This window comes from Geotrypetes seraphini, chromosome 3 (genome assembly GCF_902459505.1).
Source record: "Geotrypetes seraphini chromosome 3, aGeoSer1.1, whole genome shotgun sequence".
In the NCBI taxonomy this organism is placed as follows: Eukaryota; Metazoa; Chordata; class Amphibia; order Gymnophiona; family Dermophiidae; genus Geotrypetes; species Geotrypetes seraphini.
This window is the reverse complement of record NC_047086.1, coordinates 222,841,252-222,853,363: the sequence shown is the minus strand read 5'-3', so window position 1 is coordinate 222,853,363 and position 12,112 is coordinate 222,841,252. Positions and strand designations below refer to the sequence as shown.

The window sequence follows — 12,112 nt, the reverse complement described above, 5'->3', positions numbered from 1 at the left end:
CACTTGATTAAAGAAGCAATTGCATCTGCTTGCTTAAAGGCAGCCAGGTGCCTCCGTTGCCGAAGGCTCATTCGACCAGAGACATGGCAGCCTCTTGGACTGAGAGAAGTTTGGTTCTGCTGAAGACATTTGTAGGGTGGCAATTGGGTCTACTCTGCACTCATTCAGCTGTAACTACCACATTAATGTTCAAGCAACGCAGCATGCTGCTTTTGGGAAAAGGGTGTTGTGTTCTGCTTTCTGGGAGTTCTGCGCTTGAGAGTTACTGCTTTGATACTTCTTTACCGACAGTGTGACTGGACCAGTCTGGGTAGGCTGACAAGGAAGGAGAAATTAGATCTTATCTGCTAATTTTCTTTCCTTTAGGCCTTCCAGACCGGTACAGGATCCTCCCAATATTTTGTGTGGAAGATTCTGTGACTATGAGTAAGGTTGCATGGAGGTTTTTTGTCTTCTGTGAAGCCTCTTGAGAACGTGAAGAGTCTGTGGTTATTATGGGAAAAAAAAGAGAGAAACAAAGATTGCAATTGGCAACAGTTTGGCTGTCATATGGCTTGCTTGGTGCCCTTTTTGGTGAGTGCTGAGTTCAGTGATAGTGTGGGTCTCTGTTGGGAAGGTACGAGGTATCTCTTATTTTTGGAGTCTTTTCTCCTTATGTTGTGAGGATTATACCGGAGGCTTAGGACATGTACATTGTTCTTATGCTATTTGAAACTTAGTGTTCTCAGTCTCCACCTACTAGTAGGCATATATAAACTTACAGTCAGTGACTGGACTGGTCTGGAAGGCCTAAAGCAGGGGTGTCCAACCTGTGGCCCGAGGGCCGCATGCGGCCCAGTGAAGTATTTTGTGCGGCCCCAGTCGAGGGCGATGCAGTGTTTTCCTCTGCTGCCCCCGGGTGTTTACAGTCTTGCCGGCTCCTTCCTCTGTCTTGCTGCAGTGTTTGCGTGTTTGTGCGGCCCCAGAAACATTTTTTTCGGCCAATGTGGCCCAGCGAAGCCAAAAGGTTGGACACCCCTGGCCTAAAGGAATGAAAATTAGCAGGTAAGATCTAATTTCTCCTTGTTTGATCTATTATACGTATTAACTCTAAAGCTGGTTGTTAACAATGGAAAGACTTTTGCTGATCTCTTTGTTCATATTTGGTGGAACTTTGTATGTTTGATTTATAATTATGAAAGAGTTATAGCAGAACTAAAGGAGACTGTGTATCATTTTACTGAGACATGGGCCTCAATTAATGTTTATTTTGCACAGTGATAGCCGTCAAGTTATATGCCTGTCTGGTCATTTGTTCATTGTTTGTTATGTGTTATCTTTTTCATATGTAAAATTTGATATAAAGATTTTTGGAATTAAAAAGTAAATAAAAGCATACAAGGTACATTTAGAGCAGTTAGTGACCACTGTGAGGGACATTCTTCACATTTTGTTGTGTATTAAGAAGTTAAGTCCTTATTTCTGTTTTGCAGCATTAATCAAGCAGGAGGAGGAAGCAGGGTGAGTAAGATGCTGTTGTCTTTTCTGCTGGCTTTGTAATACTTTAACACCAGGGGCTCCTTTTACAAAGGTGCGTTAGCGTTTTTAGCACACGCACAAGATTAGTGCGAGCTAGCCGAAAAATTACCGCCTGCTTAAAAGGAGGCGGTAGCGGCTAGCGCGCGGGGCATTTTAGTGCACACTAAGCATGCACTAAAACCGCTAGCGCACCTTTGTAAAAGGAGCCCCAAGTGTTCTAATATAAATTTATTATATGAAATTGCCTTTAAAAGCTTACCATGACAATTCACAATCCACTAGTTACCAAACAAATTATTATGGACTAATCAAGATCTATAAAGCTCACAAAACTTATCAAGAAATTTTTCTGGACTTTCAGAATGTGAGCTAATTTCATAGTAACATAGTAGATGACGGCAGATAAAGACCCGAATGGTCCATCCAGTCTGCCCAATCTGATTCAATTTAAATTATTATTATTATTATTTTTTTTCTTCTTAGCTATTTCTGGGCGAGAATCCAAAGCTTTACCCGGTACTGTGCTTGGGTTCCAACTGCCGAAATCTCTGTTAAGACTTACTCTAGCCCATCTACACCCTCCCAGCCATTGAAGCCCTCCCCTGCCCATCCTCCTCCAAACGGCCATGCACAGACAAAGACCGTACAAGTCTGCCCAGTAACTGGCCTAGTTCAATCTTTAATATTATTTTCTGATTCTAAATCTTCTGTGTTCATCCCACGCTTCTTTGAACTCAGTCACAGTTTTACTCTCCACCACCTCTCTCGGGAGCGCATTCCAGGTATCCACCACCCTCTCCGTAAAGTAGAATTTCCTAACATTGCCCCTGAATCTACCACCCCTCAACCTCAAATTATGTCCTCTGGTTTTACCATTTTCCTTTCTCTGGAAAAGATTTTGTTCTACGTTAATACCCTTTAAGTATTTGAACATCTGAATCATATCTCCCCTGTCTCTCCTTTCCTCTAGGGTATACATATTCAGGGCTTCCAGTCTCTCCTCATATGTCTTCTGGCGCAAGCCTCCTATCATTTTCGTCGCCCTCCTCTGGACCGCCTCAAGTCTTCTTACGTCTTTTGCAAGATACGGTCTCCAAAACTGAACACAATACTCCAAGTGGGGCCTCACCAATGACCTGTACAGGGGCATCAACACCTTCTTCCTTCTACTGACTACGCCTCTCTTTATACAGCCCAGAATCCTTCTGGCAGCAGCCACTGCCTTGTCACACTGTTTTTTCGCCTTTAGATCTTCGGATACTATCACCCCAAGGTCCCTCTCCCCGTCCGTGCATATAAGCTTCTCTCCTCCCAGCATATACGGTTCCTTCCTATTATTAATCCCCAAATGCATTACTCTGCATTTCTTTGCATTGAATTTTAGTTGCCAGGCATTAGACCATTCCTCTAACTTTTGCAGATCCTTTTTCATATTTTCCACTCCCTCTTCGGTGTCTACTCTGTTACAAATCTTGGTATCATCTGCAAAAAGGCACACTTTTCCTTCTAACCCTTCAGCAATGTCACTTACATACATATTGAACAGGATTGGCCCCAGCACCGAACCCTGAGGGACTCCACTAGTCACCTTTCCTTCCTTCGAGTGACTTCCATTAACCACCACCCTCTGGCGTCTGTCCGACAACCAGTTTCTGACCCAGTTCACCACTTTGGGTCCTAACTTCAGCCCTTCAAGTTTGTTCAACAGCCTCTTATGAGGAACTGTATCAAAGGCTTTGCTGAAATCCAAGTAAATTATATCTAGCATATGTCCTCGATCCAGCTCTCTGGTCACCCAATCAAAAAATTCAATCAGGTTCATTTGGCACGATTTACCTTTTGTAAAGCCATGTTGCCTCGGATCCTGTAACCCATTAGATTCAAGGAAATACACTATCTTTTCTTTCAGCAACACTTCCATTATTTTTCCAACAACTGAAGTGAGGCTCACCGGCCTGTAGTTTCCTGCTTCATCCTTGTGACCACTTTTATGAATAGGGACCACATCCGCTCTCCTCCAATCCCCAGGAATCACTCCCGTCTCCAGAGATTTGTTGAACAAGTCTTTAATAGGACTCGCCAGAACCTCTCTGAGCTCCCTTAGTATCCTGGGATGGATCCCGTCTGGTCCCATCGCTTTGTCCACCTTCAGTTTTTCAAGTTGCTCATAAACACCCTCCTCCGTGAACGGCGCAGAATCTACTCCATTTTCTCGTGTAACTTTGCCAGACAATCTCGGTCCTTCTCCAGGATTTTCATCTGTGAACACAGAACAGAAGTATTTGTTTAGCACATTTGCTTTCTCCTCATCACTCTCCACATATTTGTTCCCAGCATCTTTCAGCCTAGCAATTCCATTTTTTATCTTCCTCCTTTCACTAATATATCTGAAAAAATTTTTATCTCCCTTTTTTACATTTTTAGCCATTTGTTCTTCCACCTGTGCCTTCGCCAAACGTATCTCTCTCTTGGCTTCTTTCAGTTTCACCCTGTAGTCCTTTCTGCTCTCCTCTTCTTGGGTTTTTTTATATTTCATGAACGCCAACTCTTTCGCCTTTATTTTCTCAGCCACTAGGTTGGAGAACCATATCGGCTTCCTTTTTCTCTTGTTTTTATTGATTTTCTTCACATAAAGGTCCGTAGCCATTTTTATCGCTCCTTTCAGCTTAGACCACTGTCTTTCCACTTCTCTTATGTCCTCCCATCCTAACAGCTCTTTCTTCAGGTACTTTCCCATTGCATTAAAGTCCGTACGTTTGAAATCTAGGACTTTAAGTATCGTGCGGCCGCTCTCCACTTTAGCCGTTATATCAAACCAAACCGTTTGATGATCGCTACTACCCAGGTGAGCACCCACTCGAACATTAGAGATACTCTCTCCATTTGTGAGGACCAGATCCAATATCGCTTTTTCCCTTGTGGGTTCCGTCACCATTTGTCTGAGCAGAGCCTCTTGAAAGGCATCCACAATCTCCCTACTTCTTTCCGATTCCGCAGACGGAACATTCCAGTCCGCATCCGGCAGGTTGAAATCTCCCAACAGCAGAACCTCCTCTTTCCTTCCAAACTTTTGGATATCCACAATCAGATCCTTATCAATTTGCTGCGATTGAGTCGGAGGTCTGTAGACTACACCCACGTAGATAGAAGTCTGTTCTATTTCATATTATTTTGTATGAATCACTCATTCCAGACATAGGACCATATTTCACAATTGGCTGCATCAAAGGTTTTTATTCTATAATGACAGCAAAAAATTTTTTCTATTAGTTATTAGACAAAAGACTAGCCCACAACATTTCACCAAATATCTTCAGGACTTATTCAGAAACCGATCCAAACATTTCACACAGCTTCTCGTTCTTTCAAAATGGCCACTGTGTGTGAGCTGGGGGAGGGGACCCACTCTCACACTAGTAGGGTAAGTAACTCCATCTTGGAACCTGAGGTAAGTAATTGCGCGAATACTAAAGGGGACAGAGGCAATACCAAAGGAAACAAAGGCATGATCGAGGAAGGCGAATTATCTCGAGTCAATACAGAGAGAGACAGAGCGAGAGACAGAGACTTAGTATCTGAGATAAGTAATCAAGCCAATAAAGTGGGGGACAGAGGGAGAGACGGAGATTCCATCTTGGAGTCAGAGGTAAAAAATCGCGTGAATACTGAAGGAGACAGAGGCAAAAATAAGGGCGACAAACACTCCTGATCTGCGGCAGTTGAGCCGTTCGCCTGCTCCTGCCTTTTGCCTGCTCGCACCGCAACTGACATCTCCAGAGCTCCCAGGCCACCTCTCTTCCTCCGGGGCTCAGCGTGTGAGCGATCTCCGCCCCCCAGTAACAGCCGGGAACACTCCTGAACTGCGGCAGTTGAGCCGTTTGCCTGCTCCTGCCTTTTGCCTGCTCACATCGCAACTGACATCTCCAGGGCTCCCAGGCCACCTCTCTTCCTCCAGGGCTTGGCGTGTGAGTGAGTCATCACTGGACCTTCCTGCACCTCAGCGCAGCTGCCAACTCTGCTGCAGAAAAAGAGGAGGAGTTAATGTGCCCCCGACCAACATGGCGCCCAGAACAGACCGCCCCCTCCCTTACGATGTCACTGTTCAGTTTTTATCGGGCATTGTTGGGGCAGGTCGCGTCGGTGAGGATTGCCGAATTGGAGCTGAAGTATGCGGGCAAGGAGATGCCTCCGGCGCAATCGCTCACCCAGCCCCTCCATCCCATCATCGCCGTCACCCCTGTTGCCGAGAAGCCGGCAGCCAACCTGGTGCTCGCCCGCCGCTAGAGGCACCCGAGGCCCTGACGCCAGCCTGGGCCTGCTGAGCAGCGTTGACTCAGAGAAGGCGCTGCAGCCGCTAGCTTCGGCCATGATGAGGAGCGACCCCCACGACCACCACCGCCATCACGAGGGGGAGGCCATGGTTGGCGCCACAAACAGAGAGACGCGAGCAGTGCCTGTCCTGAAAGGAGACAGATTCAGCGAATTTGACATGCAGGCGCAGAGAGTGAATATCTTAGACGAGTTGATGACCGGAGACACTGGATTTGGGGCTTCCGGTTTGCTGACAAGGATTGGATGACATCTGGAGAAGTTTCGCAGCCAAAGCAGTGAAGTCATTTCAAGCTGGACTTCAGTCTTGACTGTTTGTTTTTATTTTTTCACTTTCTTTTTTAGTTTATGATATTTTATTTTTAAATCTCATTCATTGTTTTGCCACTTGGTTTTTGTTTCCTACTTTATTATTTAAATTTCATTTAAATTTCCCAAGTATTCTATAGTTTCAACGGTTCTCCCTTCTGCTTCTATTTCCTATCTCTCCTCTTTTTCAACCTTTCAAAGTCCTTTAGACCATTGTAGTCTTATTATAATGTTTATTTTCTTATTTTTTCTCATCTATCTCTATTTTATTTTTTCATTACTCTACTAATTGTCATTTTTCTAGGTACTTTAGTTAGATTGTGAGCCTTCAGGACAGTAAGGGAATATCTAAGTACCTATTTTACTTATAATTTTAATGCACCCTATTGTCTATTTTTTCTGTAAACCGCTTAGAATCCTAACGGAGTTTAGCGGTATATAAGAAATAAATTACATTACATTACAAAATAAATTACATTGCAATAATAAGGGCGACAAAGGCAAGATTGAAGGGGACAAACTATCTCGGACAGAAAACACTCCATGCAAACAGAAAGAATGGACAGCCATGTATGCTAATGCCCGTAGCTTAGGCAACAAAATACTGGAACTGGAAACGGAAATGAGAAACGCCGACCTTGATGTAGTGGCGATATCAGAAACGTGGTTCTCGGATATACCAGGATATAACAGGTACTAGGATATAACTTACTCCGTCGCGACACAGAAGACAAATCAGGAGGAGGAGTAGCTCTGTACATTAGAGAAGACATCAAAGTTACTAAAATCACAGACATCAAGTATATGGGAGAATCCCTCTGGGTGAACCTTGCCAGGGGCAATAACAAATGCCTGTATCTTGGTGTTGTATACAGACCACCAAGACAAAAGGAGGATGCAGATGATGAACTACTTGAAGACATTGAGACCATCACACTGTGTGGAGATACAGTGCTGATGGGAGACTTCAATATGCCTGATGTGGATTGGAATGAACCTTCCGCTACAACCAGCGACAGCAAGAGGCTACTAGCCTCCATGCGAGGAGCACGCCTCAAGCAGATGGTATTAGAACCCACCAGGGATCAGGCAATCCTGGACCTGTTACTCACCAACGGAGACAGTGTCACAGAAACCTTGGTGGGAGAAACCTTGGCCACCAGCGACCACAACATGGTGTGGTTCCACCTCAAAAAAGGAACCACTAGGTCAAATACATTGACTAAGGTCCTAAATTTTAAAGGAACTAACTTTCAGGGCATGGGGGACTATGTCTACAAAGCGCTGCAAAACCAAAGCACGACGGACAGTGTAGAGGTACTATGGTCGGCTCTGAAATCAACCCTGCAAGAAGCAACCAACATATACATAAAAACCTTGAGCAAACGACACAGAAAAAATAGACCACAGTGGTTCTCCGCGGAGATCTCAGAACTAGTAAAGCAAAAGAAAAAAGCTTTCATAACCTACAAACAATCACAACAACCGGAAACTAAAGAAACCTATCTGGCGAAATCTAGAAAAGTTCAAACGCAAGTCAGAGAGGCCAAACTCCGGATGGAAGAAAACATAGCTAGGCAGATTAAGAAAGGGGAGAAATCCTTTTTAAATACGTTAGTGACAGAAAGAAGAACACAAGCGGTATTGGGCGCCTAAAGAAACCTGACAGTAACTTTACAGACTCGGACGCAGACAAAGCAGAACTACTCAACTATTTCTGCTCAGTCTTCACCTGCGAAGCGCCAGGATCCGGACCTCAGCTACAGACAAAGGGGAGCTCGGAGGACCCATTCTGGGATATGGAATTGACCGCGAGCAACGTCTACCACGAGCTATCAAAACTAAAAGTAAACAAAGCTATGGGCGCAGATAATCTACACCCTAGAGTACTTTGAGAATTGAGAGATGTCCTGGCAGAACCGTTAGTCGAGCTCTTCATTCTTTCCCTAAGCAAGGGAAAAGTTCCCTTGGACTGGAAAACTGCCAACGTTATCCCACTCCACAAAAAGGGATGCAGGTCAGAGGCTGAATATTATAGACCGGTGAGTCTCACATCAATAGTGAGCAAACTCATGAAAACGTTGATTAAAAACAGATTGGACATGATTCTGGATGACAAAAGATTGAGGGATCCCCACCAGCATGGCTTTACGAAGGGAAGGTCTTGTCAATCCAATCTGATAAGCTTCTTTGACTGGGTAACAAAAAAACTGGATGGGGGAGAGTCCCTGGACATCGTGTATTCAGTAAAGCTTTTGATAGTGTAGGTTATTGAACAAGATGAACACGTTAGGACTAGGAGAAGCACTGACAGCATGGGTTGAAGATTGGCTTAGCGGCAGAATTCAAAGGGTGATGGTAAACGGTATTCCCTCAAAAACGTTGAAAGTGACCAATGGAGTGCCACAGGGCTCGGTCTTGGGCCCGATGCTATTTAATATCTTTGTAATGGATCTGACTCAGGGACTTCGAGGCAAAATTACATTATTTGCCGATGACGCTAAACTATGCAATGTTGTGGGCAGGGCAACAGAACCTGACAGCGCAACCAGGCCCAACACTATGGAGCAGGACCTACTTTTACTGGAACAATGGTCCAGTACTTGGCAACTAAACTTTAATGCCAAAAAATGTAAGGTAATGCATCTTGGAAGCGGAAATCCATGCAGAACATACACCTTGAACGATGAAGACAACAAGAACTGTTGCAGAAAGGGACTTGGGAGTACTCATCCGGGAAGATATGAAAGCTGCCAATCAGGTGGAGAAAGCTTCAGCAAAGGCTAGACAAATGCTGGGTTGCATCAGAAGGAGCTTTATCAGCCGAAAGCCTGAAATCATACTGCCGTTATACAGATCCATGGTGAGACCGCACCTGGAGTACTGTGTCCAGTTTTGGAGGCCACATTATCAAAAGGATGTGAAGAGAATGGAGTCGATCAGGACTTAAAGATGTCCCATATGAAGAACGTCTGAGCAGACTGTGCTTATATTCTCTCGAAGAGCGCAGAGATAGGGGGGGGGGGGGACATGATAAAAACATTCAAATACATCACGGGCCGCATTGAAGTGGAGGAAGAAATCTTTTTTTTAAGGGACCCATGGCGACAAGAGGGCATCCGCTAAAACTTAAGGGGGGAAGATTTCATGGTGACACCAGGAAGTACTTCTTCACCGAAAGGGTGATTGATCGATGGAATGGTCTTCCACGCCAGGTGGTTGAGGCCAGTAGCGTGCTCGACTTCAAGAGACGATGGGACAAACAGGTGGGGTTGCTACAGAGTTATGCTTAAAAGATGGATTCTCAATTAAAATACACAAAGCACACTATATGCTTTTCAACATTCATTCCTACCAGAAAACGATAACCCCATGCAAATGCAGGACCGAAAACTAAAAGTACTAATATTTAACAACAAATCCTAAGATGCGAGACTCTGCAAGCAGTACAACCGCAGAGTAAAAGAAACAAATGCATTTCTTCCTGAACAGACCAATCAATCACCAAATTAAAAAAATAAAAGCATTTACCCTACCGTTGTTGTCTCTCTCCGTCCATGTGCCTTGCCTTCTGGCCTATCCCCCGGTGTTATCTTTGGGCCGGTCCACTGTGCGATCAACGCAGCGTCTTCGGGCTGGCTCCCTGAATGCTACATTGCACAAAGCTGTGGGCAGCATCTCCTCACGCGCGTCCCGCGCCTCATCTGATCTGGAAGCCTTCCCTCTGACGTTGCGATGTCAGAAAGAAGGCTTCCGGTTCAGGTGCAGGCCGCGTGTAGGAGCCTTTTCCCATGGCTTTGTGCACTGCAACACTCAGGGAGCTGGCCCGAAGACGCCGCATTGATCGCACCATAAACCGGCAGCTGAAGAACGTTGTCTTGGGCCCGATGGACGTGCCGGCCCTGTGCAGATGCTCAAGGCCCAGCAGAAGAGGAGGCAGATCTTCGGGCACCGGCACCAAGCACAGGACATGCCGGTGCCTAGATGACGGTAAGAAGCGGCAGAGGGGTGCCCAATCACGTCGGGGGGGGGGGGAGATCGCAGGGGGGCCTTCGGGGGGAGCAATGCCGGTTCTCATGGGGGGGGGAAACCTATCAAAGCTAGTTTCCATTATTTCCTATGGGGAAACTCGCTTTGATAAACCAGCATTTTAGATTACGAGCATGCTCCTGGAACTGATTATGCTTGTAATCCAAGGTACCACTGTATATCTTCTTGCACAAATGCCTAATGAACGATGCTCCTGATAAAGCTAATAAAAAATAACTGATTGGAAAATATTTGTGAAATATCAAAATCTACTGTAATACTTTAAATAAAAATAAAAATAAAATCAATTTCTGGTGGAAATTTTAAGCATGAACTTGGCACAGCACCTCAGTATGCCCACGTTTTGCCTACCACATGTACAGTAGTTTGGAACAGTTTATGGTATGGTATAGTTATTAGTTAGGCCTATTTTTAATAGTAACTCTCAAGCAACTCTCAAGCAACCAGAAACTATATTTATCTAGCATCTATCAAACCCCATGGGTGCCGGTTAGCAGAGTCTATTGTACAACATATAGCATGCCCTCTAGCATCCTACAATGTCTACTGAACTAGCAGGAGAAAAGTCTCTATCGCTTGTCATCACTTTAGGAATGGAATGACCAGCATCTGCCATTTCATATTTTCAGTCATAAGTATGAAATGCCATTCCAGTAATGATGCCCCTGCAAAAAGATTTGGGATATGTAGGGATATGCTGGGAGAAAATCATTGAAGCAGTGGCTCGTAATGAAAAATAATCCCCTGATGCAGCCGTAGGGCGAAACAGGGCCTGTCAAATTGTTCAAGAGCGGCATATTGATACCGCTAAAACTGCAGCTGCGGTGGTTTTGCACTGTCAGAAGGAAATAAGATAAGTGCTTACTTTTTCATAAAATCTTAAAAGCCAGTAAAAAGTCAAAAAGTAAATGACAGTAAAAAGTTAAAAGGATAAATAAGAGAATGTGTAACGGTAGAATATAAGACCAAGGATGTATTTCTCTATGTCAATATTATTATTGGCATAGTTGGTTTCACAGGTTTTATCCTGAGAAACACTGAGGTCTTTACCGTTTTCACAGATTGGAAAGTTTATAGCACTTGGTTTCTGACAGTATAAGTTTATGAATATCATTTGGTGTGGCTATAAATTTTGAAGATATTCAGCTTGTATCGTGAATATTAATCAGTTCACATATATCATAATGAGCATAAATCTAAAATTAATAACAAACATGTGCTTGCGCCACTTGTATCACATTGGATTCAACAAAATCATTATCTTTCTGATATATGATGGCGTATTATAGATAAAGTGAACTGTGGGTGGGAGGGTGGTAACTGGGAAAGGATATTAAATTATAAAGAACAAAACTGGATTTTCAGGTTAAAAACTGATTCACCAAGAGGTTTGAATGAAGAGCTGAAATGGATGTCTTTAATTTAATTGAATATATACTGTTGCCTTAAAGAAAAGAAGCTTTATGCGTAATGTCATTTTCTAGTGTCTATTTCAACCTCGGTCCTTCTACACCAGCATTCTTCAAAGCAAAGCTTGCGGGTCAGTGGTTGTGGCCATTCATACTCTGATTCTTCCCTCTCTCCTTAAAGAATGACATGAAGATGGTTTCCCGCGGTTATCCGCGGGGATGGGAATGGTGATGAATTTTGTCACCGTGTCATTCTCTAATTAGAACACCAAGGGAAGAAGTGTAGATGAAAAAAAGAAGTGATCCCAGGATAGAGCTCTAAAGTGCACCAACCAACAGCAGGATGATGGTGAAAGAGGATCCACCACAGCAAACAATAAAGGTACGATGGGAAGGATAAGAAACAAACTATGAGAAAACAGAGCCCCGAAATCCAAGCAAGGACAGTGTATTGATGAGTAAGTAATGATTTACCGTGTCAAAAACCGCGGATCAAG

General features: G+C 44.1%; 1 protein-coding gene across 10 annotated transcripts in view; it reads left to right on the top strand.

The window, feature by feature from the left end:
• Nucleotides 1-12,112, top strand: part of PRPF40B (pre-mRNA processing factor 40 homolog B) — a 303,400-nt gene that overhangs the window by 62,024 nt on the left and 229,264 nt on the right. For all 10 annotated transcript variants that reach the window (XR_004538654.1, XM_033935778.1, XM_033935781.1 and 7 more), the window contains one exon: nt 1,473-1,500. Coding sequence is in view for 9 of the 10 variants with exons in the window: in XM_033935778.1 (XP_033791669.1) it covers nt 1,473-1,500 (28 nt within the window). In the remaining variant the exon portion in view is untranslated. The remainder of the gene's footprint in view (nt 1-1,472; nt 1,501-12,112) is intronic.